Source organism: Mustela putorius, unplaced genomic scaffold (genome assembly GCF_011764305.1).
Source record: "Mustela putorius furo isolate JIRA1106 unplaced genomic scaffold, ASM1176430v1.1 tig00003853_pilon_pilon_pilon, whole genome shotgun sequence".
In the NCBI taxonomy this organism is placed as follows: domain Eukaryota; kingdom Metazoa; phylum Chordata; class Mammalia; order Carnivora; family Mustelidae; genus Mustela; species Mustela putorius.
In genome coordinates this window covers 17,343,721-17,369,035 of record NW_025422005.1, presented here as the reverse complement: position 1 = coordinate 17,369,035, position 25,315 = coordinate 17,343,721, and the positions used below count along the sequence as shown (strand labels likewise).

The window sequence follows — 25,315 nt, the reverse complement described above, 5'->3', positions numbered from 1 at the left end:
TGTCAAGTTTCAGAACACCAGGAATCGCATCTCTCTGGGTAGGGAGCTCGTGAGAGTTCGGGGATTTTTTTCCAGCTCAACAATTCATATGTTGCAGAATCCAGCTGGTCCAGTGCAGGGGCCAAGTGTGAGCAGGGGTGTCCCTCAGGTCTAACGCTGTCCCACCCAAGCTCTAGCTCCCCAGGCCGGATGCCTCTCAGCAGCCACACTGTGTGGACCTGGGCGAGTCATTGCCTACTCGCAAACCTTGCTGTCCTCGGCTGTCAAATGTGCTGTTCCCAAGGCCTGGTTATGGCTCTCACCTCCATCCCTGAGTCTCCCAGGTGCAGCTCCGTCCTGGTCCCCACTCCGGGGCCCCTCCCTCTCCTGAGGCCTCCGGATTCTGGGGCTCTTTGAGTTTTGATAAGATCAGATCAGAAGGTTCCCTGCAGCTGTCACGACTGAGACTGGCCCTTTAAGGAGCCCAGCTGCAGCACTACCAAGCCCAGGGGAGCCTGGGCCTAGATTTGCTCTGTTCCAATAATATAGGAAATATATGTGTGTGCGCACGTATATACATATGTATTACATGTGTATTTGTGTATGTGTGTGTGTATATACATATGCATATATACATTCATAGCAAATACGAACGGGTTGGTGAGCAAGTGATGTTTTCCTTTGATTCTGGCCCAGTTAACATTTAGCCACAATTCGGGGTCTGACCTATGAGCGGTTTATGACTGAATGTGTGATCACAGTCTCTGAAGCACAAAGAAGTTTTAGGGCAAAGTTCTCGTACACGTCAGTAAAAGAAAGAAGAGAAGAAGGGGGGGGAGGGGAGGGAAGGGAAGAAAAAATAAAAAGCGTTTACTTGTATGAGAAAAGTAAGATTATTATACAAAAATGGGAAAACACCAAAAAAAGCAAAAAAGAGTGGCCGGGGAGGAGAAAGGGACAGAGACTGAAGATGAATGAATGGAGGCTTTCGTGAGGAAGCGGAGATATTTGGAGGTGAGAGGGGAGAGGACTTGTGACTAATAGGGCCCGGGAAGGGCACCCCCCCCCTCCAGGCTCCTGGGTCATGCCTGCCCTCCCGTCCCCGCCCCCTGGATTGCAGGGGTTGGGGGGGTTCTCCCAGCCTTTCCCCACTCCCCCCTCCTCTCCAGTTTGTTAGGCCAGCATCCTCACACAGCCCACGTTTCTGTTTTTTAGCTACTCTCCCTCCTCCAGCTCAAGTTCAAGCGTTCCGAGACACGCAGACATCTGTATCCCTGACCTGGGAGCCCTTGAAAGACGCCCCAGAACTCCTGGGTTATTACATCTATTCCCGGGAGGCGGGATCATCTGAGTGGCAAACTGTGAACAACAAGCCCATCCAGGGCCGCAAGTGAGTTTGCCCCACCCCTCCCGTAGGGACTGCCCACACCTGCCGTTCTGAGTGTGCTGCTGGGCACTGTTCTTTCTTCTTCTCAGACGGAGGCATAGAGTGCTTAAGTAACTTGCCCAGACTCCCTTAGCTAGTCATGGAGACACTGGGACTTGGCCAGGACGACCTTGTCTTTGGCACACACTGGCTGAGGGCATCCTGTCTCTAGAGGAGATGGACTGAGTCTCGTCCGTCCTGGAGCTTAGAGACAGAGAGAGGCAGAGGATGTGGCCACAGGCTCTGCCTGCACCCCTCCCTTGCCTGGGGCTCTTGCACTGACACTTGCCTCCCCAAGCCTGGGGGAGACATAGAGCCCCCGCTCTATGGAGCCACCACACTCTCCTCCCCGCTGAAGCTCCCGCCTCACAAGCCCCTGGTCCTTGCAGGCAGTGAACCGTGAGGCTTCTGGGCTCACGTTTTGAGGCTCTGTGGGGTCAAGGGCTTGGGTGGCGAGGGCTCTCCCCACCCTTCCATCAGCCGGCTGGCTGAGCCCGGAGCACAGTCACCTGGGTCCCCCTTGGCCAGGAGCCTCTTGACCATCTGACCCAGAAAAAGGGACAGGACCATGAACCCCACAAGTCGTTGGTGTCTCATGGTCATCTGTGAGGGGTCACTCACAACTTGTTATTGCTAAAGTTCCCAAGTTGGAGAATCATCAAAGTTTTTACAGATTCGGATAGATTTGACCAGGTTGTCAATAGAACATCTCCCCCCGGCTTGCATTTGGTGTGCTTCCATGAGGGAGTCACTGGAAGGGAGTGGCCTGTCTGGGACACTTATCACACACGGTGTGGGGGGAGGGGGCACAGGGTCCTCTGGAATGTCTAGAGAACTCGTGTGTGCATGCCATTGGTGACACGTGTCATGCCTGGAAAGAGGCATCCACCACCGCCGGGGAGTGCTGCCTGTGTGAAGGCATCAAGGGAGCCCCGTAGGGCTGTGGGGGTCCGGTTCCCTGCCCTATGGCCGGCCCCACAGCACCAGGCTTTCACTGGAGGTGCTCAGACAGCATCCGAACGTCTGAATGGATGAGTAACAGACGGGCAGCTCTGCGCTCTGATTCAGGAGGCCTGGGCTGTCCCGACTCTGTTCCTAACGGGCTGTGTACTCTCGGCTCGCCTCTTTCCTTCTGGGGGAGGCCCTCCCTCCCCACCTGTAAAATGAAGAAATGGGACAGTTTGATCCCTCGAGATTCCCCCCCCCAACATTCCAACATTCATCTTCATCCTCATGTCCAAAACAGGGGTGTTATGACGAAGGCCCGAGTTTCCGTAGATGACAGGGGGCGCCGTGGCTAGATGTGTGCATGTGTGCTGTCATCGTCACCTTCTGGCCTCACTCGTTCAGGTCCTCCCTGAGCCTTGTCCACTTGGTGCTCCGTCTGTCTTACTGAGGCATGTTCCCCATTGGAGTGCGTGTCCCCGAGCAGGGAACTGGTTTCTCTGTCAGCCATCAGCACTTGATTTCGGTCCTCGGGTCTCGTCAGGGATGCCTGGCTGGGAGAAGCTCCCTGTAGGGCCAGATTTGCTGCAGGACGCTGTTGGTAAGGGAAAAGAGAGAAAGGGGTCTGCCATTTGGGTTTCATCAAGAAGGGACAGGATGGGGATATTTTTCTTTAAACCAGAACGTATCTGGATGTAGGTCTCTGGTTGACAGTTCTCCTTGGGGGGCTTGGAAAGGACACCAGGCTGTAGAATCACAGCACTCGGAATAAGGGACACTGTCGTGTTTCAGGGACGAAGCCCAAGTCCTGGAGATGCGCCAGGTGGCACAGGTCTGGGGTTGGCTCCCTGGGCCATGACTGTGTGAGTTCAAGGTGGAGAACATGATGGTCTGATTTACAGATATTACGAAATAATGACCACCAGAGGCTTAGTCAACGTCGGTCATCTCATATAGATACAATAAAAAGAAAAGAAAGAAAGAGGGACATACAGGTGGCTCAGTTGGTTAAGTGTCTGCCTCCCGCTCAGGTTGTGATCCCAGGGTCCTGGGATCAATTCCTGCCTCGGGCTCCCTGCTCAGTGGGGAGCTTGCTTCTCCCTCTGCCCCTCACCCCACTTGTATTTTTTCTCTTGTTCACTCTCTCTCAAATTAGATTTTTAAAAATGATTTTATTTATTTATATGCCAGAGAGAGCTGAGCAGGGAGCCTGATGCGGGCCTCTTTCCCAGGACCCTGGGATCATGACCTGAGCCGAAGGCAGATGCTTAACCAACTGAGCCACCCAAGGGTCCCTCTTTCAAATTAATAAATAAAATCTCTCCTTTTTTTTTTTTTTTTTAAAGAAAGAGATGATTTCTCCTTGTAATGAAGACTTTTAGGATCTACTCTCTAACAGCTTTCTCGTATATCACACAATGGGGTTAACTATGGTTGCTGTGGTGTGTATGACACCTCGAGTACTGATTTCTCTTAGAGCTGGAAGTTTGTACCTTTTGATTACCTTCCTCCAGCCTTTCAAATCTTAAGAACATCACTGTCTAGAGTGCGGACACCACTGTGAGGGCAAGGGCCAATATCTTTAGGTAAGAGCTAGTCGCAAACCCTTAAATCCCACTGCTAGGGGCCACTTATCCCACAAGTTGTTCTAGAAAGTTCAGGGATGTCTGCAACCTGTTTGGCCTTCCCTGAAAGCTCGCCCATGTCTCTTCCAGGTTTACAGTTCCCGGGCTAAGGACGGGGAAGGAGTACGAGTTTTGCATCAGATCAGTCAGCGAGGCTGGGGTAGGCGAGAGCTCACCCGCCACTGACCCCATCAGGGTCAAGCAGGCTCTGGGTAAGTCTGAAGGGCAGGTGCAGCCTACAAGTCTCTTGGGGGAAGCCCTGGGCTGGGCAGAGAGCAGGGGCTTATAGATCACATCTTGGAGGGTGTAACCCAGAGACCAAGGGACCGTATGTCTTCTGAGGGGATCTAGAGCAGATCCTGACCTCCCCCTTTCCTTTGGGGAGAAAGGACAATGGCCTGAGATCATAGGACGATATCTGACCAGCTCTGGACCCAGGTGTCCTGTAGGGAGCAGAGTCAAGGTTACCAGCAAATGCCCCTGGCAAATCCAGTGCCCACCTGAGCAAAGTGGGCTCCCTGGGGACCCCCTGCCCCATCCGGCCACCCCCAGGAAGCAGCAGTCCTCACCTACTTCCTCCCCACAGCCACACCATCTGCACCATATGATTTCATGCTCCTGAACTGTGGGAAGAATGATATGGTCATTGGGTGGAAGCCCCCCAAACGTTGTGGAGGTGGCAAGATCCTGGGCTACTTCCTGGACCAGCATGACTCAGAGGAGCTGGACTGGCACCCAGTCAACCAGCAGCCCATCCCCACCCGGGTCTGCAAGGTAAGCCCGGAATGGGGCCACTGGCCTGGGCAGGTGGAGACCAGAGGTCACTATTGGAGGTCCTAAAGCCAAGAGAGGCCTCAGGTTCCCTGAGCCTGATAATCTGGCTAATTCTCAAGTGCAAAGTCACATAACTGACCTCGTTTAAGGCCCCCTGAACCTCCTGCTCTGATGTCTCCCCTGCCACCGTACCTCTTTCCCCTTTGGTCCCAGCCCTGGTTTTCACCATCTGTCTCTGTTCTTCAAGGTCAGTAACCTTCGTGAAGGCCACTTCTATGAGTTCCGTGCCCGGGCAGCAAACTGGGCAGGGGTTGGCGAGCTGTCGGCACCCAGTAGCCTGTTTGAGTGCAAAGAGTGGACGATGCCCCAACCAGGTGAGAGGTCCAAAGATGCCGAAGTCCAGGACCTGCCCCTGCCCCACCCTCCACCCCAAGTCCAACCAGTGAGATGAGCACCATTGAGCTTTCTGTTGGTCCCAGACTTCAGACCACTGGCCCTTTCCACCAAGAGACCCCATAACCTCTGACACAGACAGCCTTAACCGCGCCTTAGAGGACCCGTGACCTTGGCCATCTACTGGCTCTGTATCCTCACCAATAATTATCCCCTAGCTCAACATGCCATCAGAGCTCTTGCTCTGGCCACAGACCAATGTCAAACCCCAAGGGCACACCGCTAGGGCGACCCTCACCCTGCACACCACTCCCACAACCCCGTTAGCTTTTCCCCAAATGAGCCCTCACCTCCTCCCTAGGAAGGAAGGATCACAACCTTCCATCATTCTGTTCAGCTCTTGCTGGTTTTTGCAAATGAAGGGCAGATCATTAGTATGTGGGATGCCTGAGACAATAATTATGAACAATTGATACTTGTTGGGTACTTACCATGTACCACAGATTCCACAAGTTTTGCCATCAATGCTCATAACAGCACTGGATTTTAAGAACTATTATTATCCCTACTTTGCAGATGAGGAGACAGAAACATAGGGGCCGAATAACTTGTCCAGAGTCCCCATAGCCTGAGAAGGTGGAGCTGGGGCACGAACCCCGGAGAGGTCACATCTTTGCCCTACACTGATCACTGAGAAAGCAAAGGTGTTAGAAGGATTATGGCCCCCTGGGATAGGGAAGATCAAGGATACTTTAGAAAAAGTGAGGCTGGGCCTGTTTTGAAGAGTTAACCCTGTCTCAGGCCCAGATTAAGACCAAGCTTTGTCATGAAACCAAGACCTGCCAGGTCCCTGCCGTGCCCAGAACAGGCACTTCCCGGCCCGGCTGTAACTGACAGACTGACAAGGGTTGGAGACTGACCACCCAGCTCGCTGCCCACCTCTCTGGCTGGCCCACTCCTCCTCTGCCCCATCTCCCACAGGCCCCCCGTATGATGTGCAGGCGTTCGAGGTGCGGGCCACCTCCCTGATGCTAAAGTGGGAGCCCCCACTATACACTGGGGCTGGGCCGGTCACGGGCTACAGCATCAGTGTCCAAGAGGAAGGCTCTGAAGAATGGAAGCCGGTCACCCCAGACCTCATCTCTGGCACCCATCTGAGGGTGAGTCCCTGCCCCTTCACCCCCTAAACTCCACCCTGAGCCTTCCCTGCCACTGGACATGGCAGGATCAGAGTGAGATCACCCTCAGAGATCACTGCCCTCACTTAATGTCAGCGGAGGACCAGAGAGGGGAAGGGCCCCACCCAGGGTCACACAGTAAGTTGACAGTCGGGCTGGCTGGATGGCTGCTTGTCTTAACCTGCTCCAGGCTGGGCAGACTCCTCCCTAAACTCCCATCAGCCAGGTAGGTCAGCACTGGACATGCATCTCCCTTGAGCAAGGAATTCTGCTTCTGGGATTAGACTGTAGGGAAAGAATTAAGCAAATGGGCAAAGATCTAAGGGCAAAGATACTCACTGCAGTATTATTTATCAAGGTAAAAGTTGGAAACAATTTAAATGTCCATCTGTAGGGGCTTCGCTTAAATAAATCAGTGTATCCTTCAGACGGAATCCTGTGCTCAGTAGTATCAAGACTATGGTATTTTAAGGACAATGGGTTGGCCCTGCAGGTATGTTTTGACATGAAAATATATCCATCATAGGTGGCTAAGAAAAAAATCAGAATACAAGTAGGCTACTCACATTAGAAAACATACTACATCTATATTTCATACATTAACAAACATCTACGCAGATAGCTATTTCTTAATTTACATGAGAAACTCTCAACTCTTGGGATAAAATAAGAAATTTAGCAGAGTCATCGGTGTTATTCACCTGCGATGGTCGATGGTCGCTTTAACTTCTACTAACTCCCAGAAATTGCCCATGCCAGAAAACAAAATAAGTGTGGATCGCAGTGTTCCTAGAGGACGCAAATCACTTTAGACCATCAGTGAGAATCCCGACTTCCGGGTTCGGGGTTGGGGGAGGGGGTGGGGACGCCGCCCCGCCCGCGCACCCACCCCCTCCACCCCATCTGCAGCACACCCAGAGCCCAGCTCTGCAGCCAGCCTGACTCACGGCCCCCCTGTGTTTGAGGAACAGGGGCGACAGTTCTGTGATGTGGACTGGATTTTGTTTTCTGGAGCTCTAGGGAAAGGAGAAATGTCTTCTCCAGCTCACTTCGATGAGGTGTTTTTCCAGCGAGCGGGAGGGTGAGGGGTTTTCAAGACCACACTAACAAACAGTGTGCACTCCACGCTTCTCACGGCTTATGTGCATTTCAATGTCTAAACGGATCTTTACAAAATTGTTATTTCTGGCCATCTCTGGGGAAGGGGACTGCCAGGGAGGCAATAACCCTTCTTTTTATGTTGTTTATTGCTTTAATATTTTCCCAACAATTGTGTGTGTCTTTTATACTGGGGGGGGGAACCTTTCATTTCAAAAAAATAACAGTAAACCCACCTAAAACAGAAGCAGGGAAAACAAGCCTTAGCCAGGGGGATGCTCTGAGACTCTGTGGTTTCTGCCCCATGGGGCCAGGCTCCCTGTGGTTAAATCAGCCAGCCCCGGGGCAGCTGGTCCGAGAGAGCCCTGTGAGATGGACGGCCCCTCTGCCTCCCACATCGGTTAGCCCAGGCCAGGGCTGGGTGAGCCTTGGTTACTTGGCCCATTTCTGCAGTGCGGGTCGTTGACCGGCATTCACTCGGTCATGTAGTAAATGCTTCTTGACACCAACTGAGCGCCTGGCCTGGAACCAGGTCTTAGACAGAAAGAGTTAAATAAATCTTGGTCTTTAGGGTAACAGGCAATTACCAGACTGTGCACTGTACCACTGAGGGGGTCCAGCGGGATTCTGGGAGTTCCATGGAGGAAGATAAGATACCCTTCCTGGAATCCTCGGATCTGCCTGAGCTGAGCGGGCCAAGACAAGTTGGCGTTGGCTAGACCGAGAAAGAAGGGAGGGCATTCCAGGGAGAGGGCTCGGCCAGGGCAAAGGCAGGGAGCTACGAAAGGGGAAACAGGAGATGAACACGGGCACCTGGAGGGAGCCATGGAGTAAAGGGGACCCCCAGAGAGGAAGGACACAGGAGGCTAAGGCCTGGTTAGGAAGACTTCAGGGACTAAACTACAAAATCTGAACTTTACCCTGAAGGCCACTGAGAGGTTTCAACACAGACCGGCGTCTTAGAAAAATTGGCAGAAGGAAAGGCTGACTGGGAAGAAGGGCCTAGAGTCAGGGACAGCATTTAGGAAACTGCTGGACTAATCAGGTGAGGAGAAATGAAGCCTCGATCGGGGCCATGGCTGGGCCACGGAGAGAAGTCACGTTCAAGACATGTTAGGAAAATAAAATGTGAACTCACTGATTAGATGTATAGGGCTCCAGAAAAAGATGCCAGAGATGGTCCCCCGGCTTCTCTCTGGGGTGATGGATGGAGGAGAGTTGGGGCACAGGAAGGGGGAGAGTCTCCTTGTGGAGAGGCAGGTGATGAGTTGAGCGGGCAGAATTCCAGGGCCCACGGGGGTGGGAGGCAATCCCCATGCAGGGACCCACTACGGACTGGGACCTGGGTCCAGGGAGTGCACGCCGGGGCAGCCTGCACCCTGCTGAGTCCCAGGAGGAAAAGGCTCCCTTCAGCCCATGGCCAAGGCTGAAGAAAGGTCTGGTCTTCTTTGTCCTCTGTGCTCACGCTTGCCCACCCCTCCACCTCCCCCAGATCTCTGACTTGCAGCAGGGGAAGAGTTACGTGTTCCAAGTTCAGGCCGTGAATTCGGCAGGTCTGGGACAACCATCCATGCCCACCGACCCCATACGTCTGGAAGACAAGCCAGGTAGGAACGGGCAGAGGTGCTAGCCCCATAGGGCCGGGCTGTGCCACCTAGGATGGGTGGAGGTCAGAGGAGGGTCGGGAGGAGCACAAGGATCTATAGCAGGAGGGGACCCCGTCCCACTACCCCCTGCCACATGTCACCCAGCTCTGACTTTCCTTCCTGCCTGTTTCTGCCCCATGCCCCACTCCCATTTCTTTCTCTGGGATCCCAAGATATGAGCACTTCTTTCTCCTTTCTTTCATACGTATTCATAAATTCACACAGCTCTTCCTCAATGTTTAAAATAATACCCAGCTGCATTCCAGATGCCCCATGAGGCTTTGTCTCTCTTGCAGTCACAACTCCTGAGGTCCTCTCCTACCACACACACCAGGTGCTAAGGCAGATCCTCACACGGCCCTGGCCCTCCCCACAAGCCCCTGCGTGAGGGATCATCGCCCTGACCTTAGAACTGATTTTTTTTGTAGCTCTGAATTTGAGTGATCTAGTCACACAGCTGGTCCATGACAGAATCACTCAACTCTGCAAACTATAAAGCACATTCTCTTTCCATTCTTTTACTTATTCACTCATTCAACCAATCTTGGGGGACATCCACATTGTACTGGGGACACAGCAGTGACGAGAAAGCAAGGGGCCTGCTCAAGCTTGGGGGAGAGGCAGGATGGACAGGAAGCAGAGAAATAATGACGTGAAAGTGATGATCTAAGAGGCTAGTAAGTGCTAAAAAGGAAATGAACAGGGTGGTGTGGCGGGGTGCGGCTTACTTTAGCCAGAGCAATCAGGGAGGGCATCCCTGAGGAGGATCACAAGGCCTTGGAGACCATGGCAAGGGGACGGGCATTAGTATTTTATTCAAGCGCCATGGGCAGCCATGGAAGGTGTATGACCTGGTTTGTCACTTCTAAATATCTCCTGGCCCCCACCCTTGAATCCTGCCCTCAGATGCCCCAGAGATCAAGGTTGGTGTGGATGAAGAAGGCCTTATCTACTTGGCTTTCGAAGCTCCCGAGGCCCCTGACTCAGCAGAGTTTCAGTGGTCCAAGGACTACAAGGGCCCACCAGACCCCCAGAGGGTCAAGATCGAGGAGAAGGCTAACAAGTAAGTGAGGGGAGAGAGGATGGTCTAACTGGTCCGCAGGTGAGTCTGCAGAAGCTCATGGGTGAGACCACCTGGCAGGACTCACAGATAACGCACCTGCCAGGGGCTGCCCGGTCCCTCACCAAGGATGCCACGTACCACCTGAGGGAACAAGGAGGGGACAGTGGATTTAAGGGCAGAAAGAACAACATTCGCTAGCGATTCTCCTTCTGCAAGGAATGCTGTGTGCCTTTGCACCTGTGTTTCTAGGGAAGCTCAAAGCCCTTGGTTTCTAGCCTGGGCACTTGCACATGGTGACTTGCTCCTGAAAGTTGTCTAGGCCCAGCACTCTCATCTGTAGAAGAAGGGGCCTGGGACCAGAGGTCAGCTGCCCCGTGTCTCACTCCCCCAACCTCAGCCGCTCTGGCTTCAGCCCTGTCCAGACAATGACTGGAGTCCTGGGGGTTTAGGGGGAGAGACTGGGCAGTGCAGCCAGTAAGAAGAGAGCCTGGCTCACAGGGCCACTGAAGGAGCCAAGCCAGAGCTGCCCTGGGTCGGGCTCCCCATGGGGACGCAAGGAGGCAACCATCCCTGCCGCCTAGCATGGCCGGATCTGTGGCTCGGGTGCAGGGCCCCCGGCTCCCAGGCCTCCAGTGCACAAGGCGCCTCACTGAGGCTCTACTCTCCTCTGTCTGCCAGATCCAAGGTCATCCTGAAAGACCCTGGCCTTGAGGACTTGGGCACCTACTCCGTCATGGTCACCGATGCTGATGAAGACATCTCAGCCAGCCACACACTGACAGAGGAAGGTAATGCCTCTGTTCTACTACCCCTCCCCAGAGAGGCTTTGATTGAGAGTCCTAGACGCAAATGGCCCCAGAGCCCGGCGAGAAGCAACAAAAATTAATAAAGCAGTGATTTCCAGAGAAGTAGGCCCTCACCCACCCGTTCAGCCAGCCAGGCAGTTACCCAGGATTCATTGAGCACTACCCTAAGCCAGATACTGTCCTAGGCACTGGGCAGTACACCGGGGGCGGGGGGGGGGGCGCAACAGTCAAAAGTCCCCGCTTGGTGGAGTTCACGTCCTTCAGGTCTCTCCTTCCTTTTTCTACTTCCGATAAAAGCAAGGGTACCAGGATCCTTTCCCCTTCTCTTGGAGCCCGAGAAGTATAACAGTGCAGTATCAGGATAAATTGCAGATGGTAGCTGGTCTGCGCAGCGAGGATGACAACGGGGAGCGGTGTGGACTGTGGCAAACCGGAGAGTAGATGCTGCAACCCAAGGGTCATCCACGTTTGATGATTTAAGCAGAACCGAAACCAGTGCTGAGCACTGATGAGACTCACGCTCTGCTGTCTCCAGAGTCACTGGGGGACCACCCAGGGCCTTCCCTGCTGATTGCTTAGGGGACCCTCTGACTCTGTGAAGCAGCAGAAGCCAGATAGGCTCAGGGTCCAATTCCAGTTCCATCGTTCTCTGGCTTTCTTATCCTGAGCAAGTCACGTCACCTCTCTGGACATCAGTTTGCTCATCTATAAGGGGAGTTTTGTTACTCAAACACAATGTTCTAGGCACACCAAAGCCGTCCACACACAGGATACCTTTTGGGTTTTGTTTTATTTTGTTTTCACTTGCCACGAGTCCAGACTCATACTAAGGACTCTGGGGTTTATAAGGGAAAATGAAGTATGGGCTCTACCCTTGCCAATTCTTCTATCAACACATATATTTTTTAAGATTTTATTTATTTACTTGGCAGAGAGAGAGAGACACACAGTGAGAGAGGGAACACAAGCAGGGGGAGTGGGAGAGGGAGGAGGAGGCTTCCTGCCAAGCAAGGAGCCTGATACTGGGGCTCAATCCCAGTACTGTGGGATCATGACTCGAGCCCAAGGCAGACGCTTAATGGCTGAGCCCCCATCAACACATATTTATTGAGCACCTACTATGTGCCATGTGCAGACACTCCCGGAGGTCCAGAGCTCAGCTTAGCAGAAGAGACAAATCTACAAACCTAACCCACAGAGGCAGTAAGCGAAGAGACAGCACGCCACCAAGCTGCTCTAGAGGCTTGTAGACTGAAGTGCTCAGGGTGGGGGCCAGGCCCTCCAAGATGGGACAGCAGAGTACAGTGGGTGAGCGTTGGGGCTCAGGAACCAGTGAGCCTGGAGTGGGGATGGTGGTAGACAATAGCGCTTGCCCCACAGCATTGTGTGAGGACAAGTGAGGTAATGTGGTGCCTGGCCCTGGTGGGCACCCACTTCTTGGAGGAGGTGGCCCTTGATCTCAGGGTGTCCTACAGCAACATCCCCGATCCCGGTCAGTGCCTGAGGGCCAAGACCCACAGCGCTCACCATCACCCCCTGTGTAGCAAGTGACTCCGGGATGCGGGGGAGGGGGGGGAGTCTCTTGGGATGACCCACATGGACCCCACTGCCCAGGCATTTCATTCTCTGTGTTTTTGTCTTGTTTGTTTTTTTCCCCCCTTGATCCTTCCTGTCCCAGAGTTGGGCAAGCTGAAGAAGTTGAGCCATGAGATCAGAAACCCAAGTAAGCTGGGCCCACTGGGGTCTCCGGAGCAGAGCTGAATGGGGCTGAGAGCCAGAACCTAGCTGAGGGGCAGAGGATGGGAGAGTCATGGGGTTGGAGGGTTAGGGGCCTCCCCTCCCCCCTGAGAGGGAAAGGCGTGGGCGGCAGGGCGCTGACTGGGTTTCCTCTCTTTATAATCATTATCACTGGCCCCTTAGTTGATTTTGGATTATTTAAACCTCTACTTCCCCGTTCTTCTTGTGTAAAATAGCTTTTGATCTTCTTGCTTTACTTCTCTTAAATTCAAACCAAGTCATTATAAATCAGTGCAACATGAATGAGCTGCATGGCCTTCAGATGCCTCAGGCACTTTGCCCTTTAAATGCCCAGGGTGTGCTCCAGGTGGGGCTGGTGGGGAGTGCGGAGGGGAGACCGGTCCCCCACCCACCCCCTCCGTGTCCTCTGCCTCCCAGCGATCAAGCTCATCTCGGGCTGGAACGTCGACATCCTTGAACAAGGAGAGGTGCGGCTGTGGCTGGAAGTAGAAAAATTATCTCCGGCCGCTGAGCTGCATCTCATCTTCAATGAGAAGGAGATCTTCAGCTCGCCGGTAACTGGGGGTTCAGACTGCTTGTGGGAAGTTCCGCTGCGCGGGACGTGGCCTCTAGGGGCGGTGGTTCGCCACAGCCCAGCACCGCCCCCTAGTGGACATTTCAGAAACAGCCACATGCTTTTGCGGTCCTAGGGATGGCGTGAGGGTGGGGACACCTGGCTTTTGGTGGTGGGGGAGGCTCCTGGCTAGATGCCCGCCAATGCAAGGGACTCTCCCACAAATAAAGAATCCGCATGCCCCCCGACACACAACTTTTGAATGTCCTACCAGACATTCTTAAGATTAAAAACCTACATTCATGCTCATGATTATCCAAGCCTAGACCCTAATCTGGTAATATAAATACAAAGAACTTCTGCTTTTAGTTTGCGGGTTTTTTAAATATTTTATTTTATTTTTTTTATTTTTTTTTAAAGATTTTATTTATTTATTTGTCAGAGAGAGAGAGGGAGAGAGAGCGAGTACATTTTATTTTTTACCTGAGAGAGAGAGCACAATCTGTGGGAAGGGGCAGAGGGAGAGAGAGAAGATGACTCCCCGCTGAGCAGGGAGCCCGAGGGGGGGCTCGATTCCAGGACCCTGAGATCATGACCTGAGTGGAAGGTAGACGCTCAATTGACTGAGCCACCCAGGTGCTCCTGCACAGTTTTAATATACACCGAACAGAGACTTTTCCCTATAAGCCACTTTACTTATGCTTTTTCATTCATTTTCCTCTACTTCTCCTAAAAATCACTTTGACCTTCTTGCTTTACTTAACTTCCCTTACATTCAAACCAGTTCATTATAAAGCAGTGCACATGAGTGAGATTATGTCTGAGCAGCTACTATTGAAATACATTTTATTTGGCTTTTATTTCTTCTTCATTTGACAGTTGTGGTATTACATTGCTTTCCGGGGGGGGGGGTGGAAATCATGTGTGTAGGTTGTATTAGATTGAGCCATGAACTGCCCATAATCAATCATGTTTTTACAAGCATGGCGATTTTGATTTCAGGAGAGAGTCAATCATGACATCTGGTTACTTGCACATTCCATCTCTGGGTGGCAAAGTTACCATCAGAGGATATGCGTTACAGAGAGGGGCACTGGTTCTTAAGAGAAAAAGGAGCTCAGGACTCCTACTCACCTCCTGTGGGCTGTGTGCCCTTCACCTCTTTGTGCCTCAGTTTCTGTATCTGTACAATGATAGTGGGTTGTGGGTTTGTCCCAGAATCAGAAGAAGCAAATGAGAATACTGATCCAAAAGTTCTGCATAAAGATTAATCATGACCTTGGCACATGGTAGAGGATGTGTGACCAAGTCTGAGGTCTGCCATGCACAGCATTGGGACTACTGGTTGTCCCTACAGAAGAATAAAATAAACCTAGCTGCCTCCCTTAAATCCTACATACAAATAAATCCAGAGGGAATACAATCCTAAATGTGGAAAATAAAATTTTTTAAAACTGTTAGAACACAACAAAATGTGAGTGTTAATTCTGGGGAGCAAGTTCACAGGCATTTTTCACATTATCCTTCATTCGTTTAGGGGGATTTGTAGAAAGAAGTAGAGAATGTGGCACTGTGGGGGGCAGGGGTTTATTATTTATTGCAATTAACTCAAGCACCCAAGACTCTTTCCTGTGCCTGCTAGGCCCCACAGTTGTTCCCAGGACCCTGCCCCGGCCTCAGAAGGCTTGTCGCTCCGCACATACCACCCCCCAAGTCCAAGTACACTCTGATTTGTGCCCCACAGCACAAATCCCCTGGGACAGGAAAAGGGCAAAAAAGATTCTCCGGGTTTATTCTCCCCAGAACCGCAAAATCAATTTTGTCCGAGAGAAGGGCCTGGTGGAAGTGATCATCCAGAACCTGTCGGAGGATGACAAAGGGTCGTACACCGCCCAGCTCCAGGATGGAAAAGCCAAAAACCAGATCACCCTGGCGCTGGTGGATGACGGTCAGCCACGCCCACTGCCCAACCCCCACACGCCAGACCTCAGCCCTCTGCTCTCTGGCCTGGGGTCTTCTGTCCCTCCCGCTGCCCCTCTCCGGACCTGCGCGCCTCCCACTCAGGCTAGTTCGCTCCTCTGTGTTCACAGATTTTGACAAACTTCTGAGGAAAGCAGAGGCTCAGAGAAGAGACTGGAAGAGAAAACAGGGTAAGAATTGCTGGTAGGGGAGTTCAAAAGAGGCCAGTGTTCCGTGCTGGGGATCTGCTGGGTGCGGGGCAGGTCGGCTAATCCATCCCTCAGCTCCGCCGGGTCCCAGAGGGAGCCACTGCAATGCAATCCACTTCTGTCCCCGTGCAAGAACAAAACAGAGAGCGACACCCCCGAGAGTCGATCCAACCCTGAGAGTAACACCTCCGTAAATGTCGCGCCCTACGCACCCCCCTTGCGTCGCCGCAGTCCCTGCCATGGTGGGGGCCGAGTCTGAGGGGCCTGTAATCACTAGCTGCCCAACCCCACCGCCGGCTGCCCCCCCACCTGGCCACCAGGTGGCGCCCTGACGGTGGGCATGTTTGTTCTGCGCTCCCAGGTCCGCATTTCGTGGAGCCCTTGCAGTGGAAGGTCACCGAGGACTGCCAAGTGCTGCTGACCTGCAAGGCAAATCCCCGCCCCCCGCCCCCGCCTCCAGCCCCGCCCCCTGGCCCAGGGCGGGGCGCGTATGGCTCGTCCTGGTGGCTGTCCTTGCCCACTTTCCAGAGTTTCTGTGCTTGGCTGACCCGGAGGAGAAGTAGCCCCAGGGAGACTACATTTAACTGGGAAACAAAATTTACGCCCCCCACCCCCGCAAGAGCCCACGGAGCCGAATTAGTGTGGTTTGGATCAGCCTCCAGCCAGATCTCCTGACTGCTCGGGCAAGGGGTGCTGTGGGGCGTGGGCCTCTGGGAAAGGTGAGGGGTCCATAGATTGAGGGGGATTCCCTGACGTTTATTAGTAGCCTTCCCAGACCCAGTGCTCGGAATTCATCCGCCTCACGATCGTCTGTGAGATGGGCATGGATCCGAAAACAAGTAGAGAAAGAGCTCAAGACCACACCCAAGCGGGAAGAGTCTAGAGCATGGTTTTAACGCGACAAAGCTGGGGCTCCTTCTCAGCACTCTGCAGCCTCTACAGACGGCTGGAGAGTGTGCTCCGGGAATCCCCAAGCACTCCCCAAGGCCCTGGACATACAAAGATGAAGAAGTGGGGTCTCCTTGGGTCTCTCGGAGCCCAGGGGTCTGAGGCAGGATCCTTAGAAAACAGCATGTCTCCTGCTGTGATGCAGGCACGTGCAAGAAATCAGTTAATCATGATTGAGGCACTCTGGGGTGCTTCAAGGAAGGCCTCTTGGAGGAGGTGACATCTTCCTTGCTTTCTTAAGATGCATCGGGACTTACAAGGACAAATGGAGTAGGGAAGTGAGCAAAAGGTAGAGGGAACACCATTAGTGAAAATCCAGAATGTGGAACCAGCAGAGGAGATACGGTGTGAGGAAGGGCTAGCTGAGATCTAGGAAGGAATCAGCTAAGAGTGAGTATGGAGGTGGGAGAGAGTCAGGTTTGTGGGAGGAAAAAAAAGAGCTGGTGCATTTTTACTTAAAAATGTGAGAAAACATGAGGGAGTCTCTCTTCATGGATCGCCCTCTTCATGGACTGCCCCTCAGGCGACCAACACCAAGAAGGAAACCCGCTTCCAGTGGTTCTTCCAGAAGAGAGAGACACCGGATGGTCAGTACGACCCAGAGACTGGAGTGGGAACTCTGTGCATCGAGGAGGTAAAAAAAAAAGTACAGCTCCCACTTCAGGGCTCATACCCCCCCTGGCAGCACCCAGAGCAGCAGGCAGAGTCAGGAGCAGGGCCAGGGGGAGGCAAGTGGGGCGCTCACCTGAAGCACAAAATGTAAGGGGGGGGCACTGAAAACTCAGTAATCAAGTTAATATTTCAGGCAGTATTTTTTTTTTTAATCAAAATTAATGCAAAAAAAAAAAAAAAAAAAAAAGCCCATGGTGGAAGAAATAGCAAAATTTCAAATAAAGTCAGAAACAGTAATACTGATTTTTCCTTTCATTTGGATTCCATTTCTGGGCCTGCCACTATGTGGCCTGGGGCTGGTCACTGTCGTTCTGTGACCTTGGTTTTCATCTAGAACATTAATTGGGTCAGAAGGAATGCTGTCTCTCAAAGGTTTGGTCCTACCTCAGTCAACAGTTGGGGATTCGGGACAGGAAGGCTCTCTCTGTGGGGCAGGGCTGGGCAGAGCAAAGCAGGGCTGGAGGCCCATTCTCCAGCCCACGATCTCCTCCTGGCCTCCAGAGGAGGGTGGCCTGGTTACAGTAGAAGCACAAGGCTTCTTCTCAAACATTCCATGCTTTTCTGCCCCGCTGCTGGTTTCTGTGGCCTCACAGGGTGTCCAGGAGGACTGGAGCACATACAGGTTTGCTGACTAGGAAGGAAATAATGATTTCAGGGTCTTTCCCCCCAAATCCCAGCCAGGACTTGGCCTTTGTCACCACAGTACATGCTCCTTGAACAGAGATGATCAACAAGTAGGTGCTTCCTAGCAACTGAGGCTTGTTCTCACAGTCTGTCCAGCTGGCACAGAACTTTCTGGCTTTCCAAGGGTTACCTCCTTTGATCCGCACAGCAACTACAGTGCATAGCCAGGCAAGGATGATGCCCCCATTCTACAGATGAGTAAATGGAGGCCCCGAGGGTTTACACACCAAGACACAAGGCTAAAGAGCGGGCTCAGAAGTCACTCCAGTCATTCTCCCCCCAGGTTCTGCTGGGACTTTGGAACCTTCCCTGGGGAAAGGGTGAGGAGACATAAGAGAAGGCTAGTGGGGCTCAGCCCTTCTGTCCCCAGGTTAAGAGCTATCTCTGCCTTGGATTCTGCCTCAAAACATACTATGTAGAGACGGTCAAGGTGGGAGGGCCCCCTGAAGGGGACAGGGAAACAGAGCACTTCCCAAGGCCTGAAGGAGAGGCTTCAAAGTCCAACCCAAGTTCTTGCTGGGCCGAGGGGTAGTTCAGACTTCATTTGGGGATGCCCTTGTCCTGGGCCAAAGATAACACACTTCCTATTGGATAAGGGCAGAGGGGTCCCCGGGTCCCTCCATCCAGGGACCCCCAGGGAGGAGTCCAGCTCAGGTGACTGCAAGGAGAGCTCATCATATGCTCCGGTTGGCGCAGCGGCCTGTGACTCCACATGTGGGGTGTCTGCTTCTCCCCTCAGTTCCCCCTCATCCCCACCCCGAGGCCCAGAGACGACCCAAACCTGGATTCAAAGAGCTCTGGAGCTAGAAGGAGCCTCAGCAATCACGCATTCCAAATGGGTAAACTGAGGCCCAGAGAGGAGAAAGGGGGGAATTTTGCCTGAGATCATACAGAGTTAGGAGCAGGCCCGGAGTCCAGGCTGGTTGGTACTCCTTCCAGAACCCATGCTGACACCATGAAATCTCTCATCTTTCTTTCCAGCTGTCCAAAGAGGACAAGGGAATTTATAGAGCAACGGTTTCTGATGACCGAGGGGAGGATGACACGATTCTGGACCTCACAGGGGAAGGTAGGAGTTGGCGAGGTTAGACATGGGCCACGGGGACCCAGGGAATCACACGGACTCAGAAGATGTGGGGTCAAATTTATGGGATCCCCATATCACTTGGAGGGAACAGAAAGCCTAAGTGACCTGCCCAAGTCTGCACAGCTGGTCAGTGGCAGGGGCCTGGTCTGCGACACCGACGCCCTCGTTCTCTGTAGTATACCACAGTGAGCCAAAGCCAGAGTTCACTCCCCCGCCCCACACTGGGCCCCAGACTCTCCTCATCAGGCTGGTTGGCCCAGCCTCAAGAAAATGGTCAGCCTGGCCCATTTGTCCTCCCTCCATGGTGCCCCCTGCCCCATCAATCAGTGAGTGCCCCAGACCCCCTCCACCCCCAAGCCATGGGAGTCATCCTGCTGTGCCCCCTGTGTGCTGAGCTCTTCATGGTTCCACCAGCTTTTCCCAGGGACATACCCACCCCAGGCACATCCCTGGGAGGTCCCTACATCAGCTGACCATTCTCTCCATCTTCCTCCAGCCCTGGATGCCATCTTCACTGAGCTGGGCAGGATTGGTGGTAAGCAAGCCCCACTCCCTGCTTCGCTAGCCCTGTCCTGAGGCAGACAGCTTCCAGGGCCCCTCCAGCCAGCCTGGGCTACCGGGCCTGGGTTTTGTTTCCAACCTCAAAGAATCCCTGCCTCCTCGCAATGCCACATTCCCCCCACCACCACACCCCCAGAGCAGGGCTGAGCTGGCTGGCCCCAGCATGCTCTGCCCAAAGGACCTTGGCCTTTTCCTTTGCCTCCCCAGCCCTCTCTGCGACCCCACTGAAGATCCAAGGGACCGAGGAGGGGATCCGGATCTTCAGTAAGGTCAAGTACTTTGACATCGAGTATATGAAAACCACCTGGTTCCACAAGTAAGTTGACCTTTCCCTGCAGGCCAGGGGGTAGAGGGTGGGGAAGGACAGGGGGCATCTGCCCCCGAGCCCAGTCCCAAGGGGTTGGCAGACACAGGGTCTCCCACCAGTCGTGCTGTCCGCAGAGGGAGTCGGGGATAGGGAACAGCAATTAAAGGTAGAGAAGGGAGGTTCCCCAGCAAAGGTCAGAACCCTGGTGGTAAAACCATTTCTCCTGAACATCCGTGACCACAGAAGGATGATTATCTAAAAGCAGCATCTGGGAACTGGGGGAGGAAAGGAAGACCAGATGGTCAGGGGAGTCACGGTGCTCCTATGGGTCTTTCAGCCCCAGGCAACTCAGGCAGCCAGGCTGAGGGGAGAGGTGCAGGCAGAGGGACCTGTGGGGCTGACGACTGACTGAGTGTCAGGGCTTGAAGGCAGGATGGATAAGTAATCCATAGAGACTCAGCCAGGAGCTAAGTGAGCACAGACAGCTTGAGAGCATCTTTTCCCAGGGCTGCTTGTCATTTGCATGCCTCAGCCTCGCAGAGCAGACATCACGGCACCTGCCCTATGGAGAAGGCTAGACTGACTTGGTCAAGTTTGTCAAATGAGTGAGAGCCAAAGCCAAGGGCTCCTTTCCCAACTAGAGTTACTGAGCCTAGTGACCAAGACCAGAGGCGACCAGAGGCGTCACCTCTGTGACCCAACACTGAAGACGTGGACCAAGTGTCTCTAGGAATGATGTTTCAGTAAAGACAGAAGGGAGTTTCTATGGTTTTTAAGGACTGGGGAAGGATGATTGTTCAAAGAAATGCTGGAAGGGTTTAAGCTGATGAGAAGGAAGAGATGGGGAAGTGACCCCCAAGGGTGGGGGAGGTGGTAGGCACTGACCCGGGAGCCTGAAGGACGTGTCACAGGTAGACTCAGCACGGGAACTTACCTGATGTGCCACAGATTTGCTGAACAAACAAATGAATGAGCCAACGAATGAATGATGGAAGGATGGATGGATGGTTGACCAGCTCACAGATCTGGAAACAAAACCCCAGGAGAGGGGTTTGGGACAGGGAGTGCCTATAGCCCCACAGCCAGCCAGCATGATGAGCTGAGCCAAGTCACACATTTCTTTGTCCTCATACTCAGAGAAAAGCGCCTGGAGAGCGGTGACCGGATAAGGGCTGGAACCACCCTGGATGAGATCTGGCTCCACATCCTGGACCCGAAAGACTCAGACAAAGGCAAATACACCCTGGAGATAGCCGCAGGGAAGGACACCCGGCAACTCTCAGCGGATCTCTCGGGACAAGGTGAGCCAGCCACCTATCTGTCTGCAGAGAAACCCATTTAGAGAATCCTAGTCTTTGCAGGGAAGGGGACTCCTGTCTCTCCATCCAGTCCAGGCACTGCCCTGAGAGAACACAGGACGGGGAGGGCAGCGGAGGAACAGTGAGCACGAAGCCCTGTTCCTGTAGGTCACAGGGGCTGAGGGGTTGACGCTCCCCTCCCCTCCCCCTCTTTCCTTCTGGCAGCTTTTGATGATGCATTGGCTGAGCACCAGAGACTGAAGTAAGTACCCTTTGGGTGAATCATAGGCCCCTGAGGGTATGGCATGAGGTGGGTACAGGACCCCCTCCTGGGAGCCTGGGCCAGCTCCACCTTTCCCTCGTCACCCCCTCACCCCTGCCCGGGGCGGGCCTGATCTTTCACAAATGGAACTCAAACCTCTTACCCATTTCTGTTTTTCAGAGCCTTGGCCATCATTGAGAAGAGTAAGTCCTCTCATATTTCTGGTGTTTCCGTGTCTGGGTTTGGGGCACCTTCCCATGAGTTTACCTCCCGGCAGGCTTCTAAAGTCCCGGTCCCCCATGGGGTCTGTGCAGCCATGGGCAGCAGCAGCCCAACAGCAGATGATGGATGGATAAGGGTCCAAGGATCAGGGAGATGGTGGGTGTGGACCAAGCAGGCTCATGGACAAGGTCAAGGGCAGCAGCAGGGGCCTGAAAGGCCCGCACAGACAGAAATGAGGCTGGGCGGGCTCTCTGGATGAGGCCTGGGGAAGGGACAGCCTCGGAGCTGAAGCTGGTTCTGACCGGTGCGGACACTGAGGCCTCACCTGGTCTGGGACACAGGCCCAACCCCAGAGGGACGTGGCTTGGCCGCCGAGCAATAGGAACGCCCCCGCCAAATCCACCTACTTGAGCTTCATCACGTGTCCCCAGCCAGTTCCTCCTTCCCCACTCTTGAGGGCAGGAGCACCTCCCTGTCCCCTCCAGGTACCATTCATTACCAGGATCACTTCAAGTCCATACCGCAAGCGCAGTATGTCCCCCGTCTTCTGTTGGGAAAGGCAAGGAAACACGTAATGCAAATTTAAAGATTTCCACCCAAAATGATGAAAAGGGAGAAAAGAAAACGTGGCTTAAAAATAAACCCTAGCTCTGTGGAACCTGATTCTGGGAAGCAGCTGGCAGGAAACCATTCATCACTGGAGTCTCTCTTTTCCCTTCCAGATCGTGCCAAAGTGGTGAGGGGCCTGCCAGATGTAGCCACCATCATGGAAGACAAGGTACTGAGCGACCCTAGCCCGTGGCCGGCCGGCCCACCCTGTGCTCCCACTGTTCTGTACCCATCAGAGATCATGGCACAAAGTAGCACCATGGATTCAAGGGCGGAAAGAGCCGGCTCTCCGGAGTCCGGCCGAGTGACCATACCTTGTTGGTCACGAGGAAACACTGAGCCTAGTGTCAGGCCTGTGGGGGTGTTCGCCCCACCTCTCCAGGTGGCCCTGGGCATCACAGACTTCTGTCTATGAACTTCCTTTTCCATTCCCATAGGAGTTCTACTACATGATTCCTAAAAGCCCCTCTTGACCTGAAAGTATGCAAGCCTTGTGTTCTAGAAAATGATCGATCATGTCTCTGTGGTGCTTACTTTGTACCAGACACTGCTCCCTGTGTGTGTACATACTGTAGTCTGTTTAATCATCAAGGTGGCCACAGGAAATACAATATTAGTACTACCATTAGTCACTCTTTATAGGGGAACAAACTGAGACCCAGAGAGGTCAAGAGACTTTCCTAGGGTCACACAGCTTGAAGGGACAGAGCTGAGAGTCAGTCTGCCAGTGCCCAGCTCCAGAGCGTGTTTGACCCTTACACTGTAGTGCTCTGTGTTCGAGCTTGTTTGAGAATTTTCAAACCCCGTTCATAAATCTTCTTACTAAAGCAATATAGTCTTATTTGCATGGTAAAATCATAACGGCATATATGCGACAAAAAGCAATAAAGCAAAATTCAGGCCCGTGTGGGACAGATGATTGCTAGGGTAATGATGGAAATTCTAACTAGTAAGCATTCCTGTAGAAATCTTGAGGATGGAGGATGTGGGATTAAAATAAAACGTCTCTCCCTTTAATGTTATCCTTTTATGGGCTATAATAGAACTCACATAATAAATTTATCACCAGGAACAACCTGTACTGGGAGCTGTCTGGGGGAGTGAAGGTGAATGCCAAGTATGATTATAAGGAGGTGAGATGGAGCATTCCCTTCCTGTCCTTTCTAACAGACCCTGTGCCTGACCTGTGTCATCTCGGGAGACCCCACCCCTGAAATCTCTTGGCTGAAGAATGACCAGCCTGTCACCTTCCTTGACCGCTACCGCATGGAAGTGAGGGGTTCGGAGGTCACCATCACCATCGAAAGGGTCAGCAGTGAGGACAGTGGGCGCTACGGTGTCTTCGTCAAGAATAAGTATGGTTCTGAGACGGGGCAGGTCACCATCAGCGTGTTCAAGCACGGGGAGGAGGCCAAGGTGCTGGAGAAGAGAGTGCAGGCCGAGGTTCCACCTGTGGTCTAGTCTGCGTGGACCAGCGGGGTCAACCAGTAGGTCACAGCCTGGCACAGGCCACGGGGCCAGCAGTGGGGAAGGGGACAGGGTGGAACCCAGGACAGGGGGGTGGGGGAGGTGAGAGTGGAGTGGGCATGCCAAAGCGCAGAATTAAAGACATTACCGGGGTTCTGGGGGGTCTCGGGGTTGTGGGATGGGCAAGACTCTCCATCCAAACTTTACATGAGCCTTGGCCTTTCTCATCTGGGAATTCCTACCCAAGGGGTTGTTTCTGAAACACCCTGTATCAACCATATCCAGGGGTGCTCAACAGGAGGCGCTTTGTCTTCCGGGGGGACATTTAGCCATGTCCTTGTCACAACCGGGGGTGTCTGCTAGCATTGGGTAGGTAGAGGCCAAGGACGCTACTAAACCATAGCTCCCCATCACATAGGATTATCGGACCCCAAAGGGCAGGGGCACTGAGGGTGAGGAGCCCTGCTGTAAACCACTGGGTGGCCATATTTTCAATTCGCTGCAGTTCAGCAAACATTGATCTGAGCCCCAGTGTCAGGCTGGGGAGATCCGTGGAAGCAGAAAGAAAGATGATATGCAGGCCCAACCCTCGAGGCTTCAGCCCAGCAGGAGAGACAGACCTGGGTACAAAAGACTCCAGGACAAGGCAGATAAGGACGACAAAATGGATCCAAAGAAAGTGCCACTAGTGGTCAGAGGAGGGAGAAAGATGCTCGTCCCAGCGGGGGAGGGAGGGCTTTAAAACACCTTCACGGACCTAGCAGAACTGTGTTGGACCCTGATGAACGAGTTCAGTTTGGCAGTGGTGTTGGGAGGAGGACATTTCGGGAGGTGGGGAGATGCTACCTGGCTGGCCTTGTGTGCCAGGCTGGAGAGGTAGACGACTTCAGGACGTCTCCCAGCTCGGGGAGCAGATACTGGTGTGACAGATATGGTTGGCCTTGCCCAGCGGACCTCAATCCAGACCTGGGGCATGTCACAGCCGTCCCACTTCCTTCTTTTTCAAAATAAGATTTGGAGGGACGGGGCGCCTGGGTGGCTCAGTGGGTTAAGCCTCTGACTTTGGCTCAGGTCATGATCCCAGGGTCCTGGGATCAAGCCCCACGTCAGGCTCTCTGCTCGGTGGGAGCCTGCTTCTCCCTCCTTCTCTCTGCCTGCCTCTGCCTACTTGTTATCTCTATCAAATAAATAAATAAAATCTTTTTAAAAAATAATAAGATTTGGAGGGAGTGGGGTTTATAAAATTATAAATGTTTGTTGTAATATTTTGGAAAATCCTGAACATTATAAAGGATAAAATAAAAATCATCAATACTCCCACCACCAGGAGATAACCCCCGCCTCTGATTTCTAAAATGGCTTCTAACCTCGAGGATGAAATGAATGCCTCCTCCATGTGCCCACTACACATGAGGGCAGCGTGGCAGGTTAACTTACATGCCCCGCGGCTCCCATTCCAGGCTGCCTGGGGGAGCCAGACCTGCTGTTCAGCAAAGGGTGTTGGGGGAACATGACTGTCCCTGACTGGGAACAAGCATGGGAATGGTGCAGATCTGGAAAACACACATGCCTAGGGTTGAAGCCACACCTCGCTGTGTGCTCTTAGGCAATTCTTTTCCTTTCTCTGCGGCTCACTCCCATCTATAAAACAAGAAGGCTGAAAGATGATTTCTGAAGGCCCTTCTAGCTGACCTAAGAGTTTTATTACCTCCCCGAACCTCACTCTCTTTTGCTTTGCTCATCTCCTAACTGGTGAAAAAGAAGGCTGTATCCAAGCCCCTGCCCC

General features: G+C 53.1%; 1 protein-coding gene across 4 annotated transcripts in view; it reads left to right on the top strand.

Moving 5' to 3' along the window:
• MYOM3 (myomesin 3) overlaps window positions 1-24,614 on the top strand; it is a 46,630-nt gene extending 22,016 nt beyond the window's left edge. For all 4 annotated transcript variants that reach the window (XM_004741177.3, XM_045063955.1, XM_004741176.3 and 1 more), the window contains 22 exons: window positions 1,195-1,369; window positions 4,066-4,187; window positions 4,562-4,749; window positions 4,997-5,123; window positions 6,124-6,302; window positions 8,911-9,025; window positions 9,971-10,127; window positions 10,806-10,915; window positions 12,612-12,656; window positions 13,109-13,245; window positions 15,048-15,192; window positions 15,335-15,394; window positions 15,774-15,841; window positions 16,884-16,994; window positions 18,698-18,785; window positions 19,300-19,338; window positions 19,572-19,680; window positions 20,809-20,972; window positions 21,195-21,231; window positions 21,412-21,434; window positions 22,176-22,231; window positions 23,233-24,614. In XM_004741177.3, coding sequence (XP_004741234.1) covers window positions 1,195-1,369; window positions 4,066-4,187; window positions 4,562-4,749; window positions 4,997-5,123; window positions 6,124-6,302; window positions 8,911-9,025; window positions 9,971-10,127; window positions 10,806-10,915; window positions 12,612-12,656; window positions 13,109-13,245; window positions 15,048-15,192; window positions 15,335-15,394; window positions 15,774-15,841; window positions 16,884-16,994; window positions 18,698-18,785; window positions 19,300-19,338; window positions 19,572-19,680; window positions 20,809-20,972; window positions 21,195-21,231; window positions 21,412-21,434; window positions 22,176-22,231; window positions 23,233-23,523 — 2,546 coding nt within the window. In that variant the 3' untranslated portion in view covers window positions 23,524-24,614. The remainder of the gene's footprint in view (window positions 1-1,194; window positions 1,370-4,065; window positions 4,188-4,561; window positions 4,750-4,996; window positions 5,124-6,123; window positions 6,303-8,910; window positions 9,026-9,970; window positions 10,128-10,805; window positions 10,916-12,611; window positions 12,657-13,108; window positions 13,246-15,047; window positions 15,193-15,334; window positions 15,395-15,773; window positions 15,842-16,883; window positions 16,995-18,697; window positions 18,786-19,299; window positions 19,339-19,571; window positions 19,681-20,808; window positions 20,973-21,194; window positions 21,232-21,411; window positions 21,435-22,175; window positions 22,232-23,232) is intronic.
• Window positions 24,615-25,315: the final 701 nt, after the last annotated feature.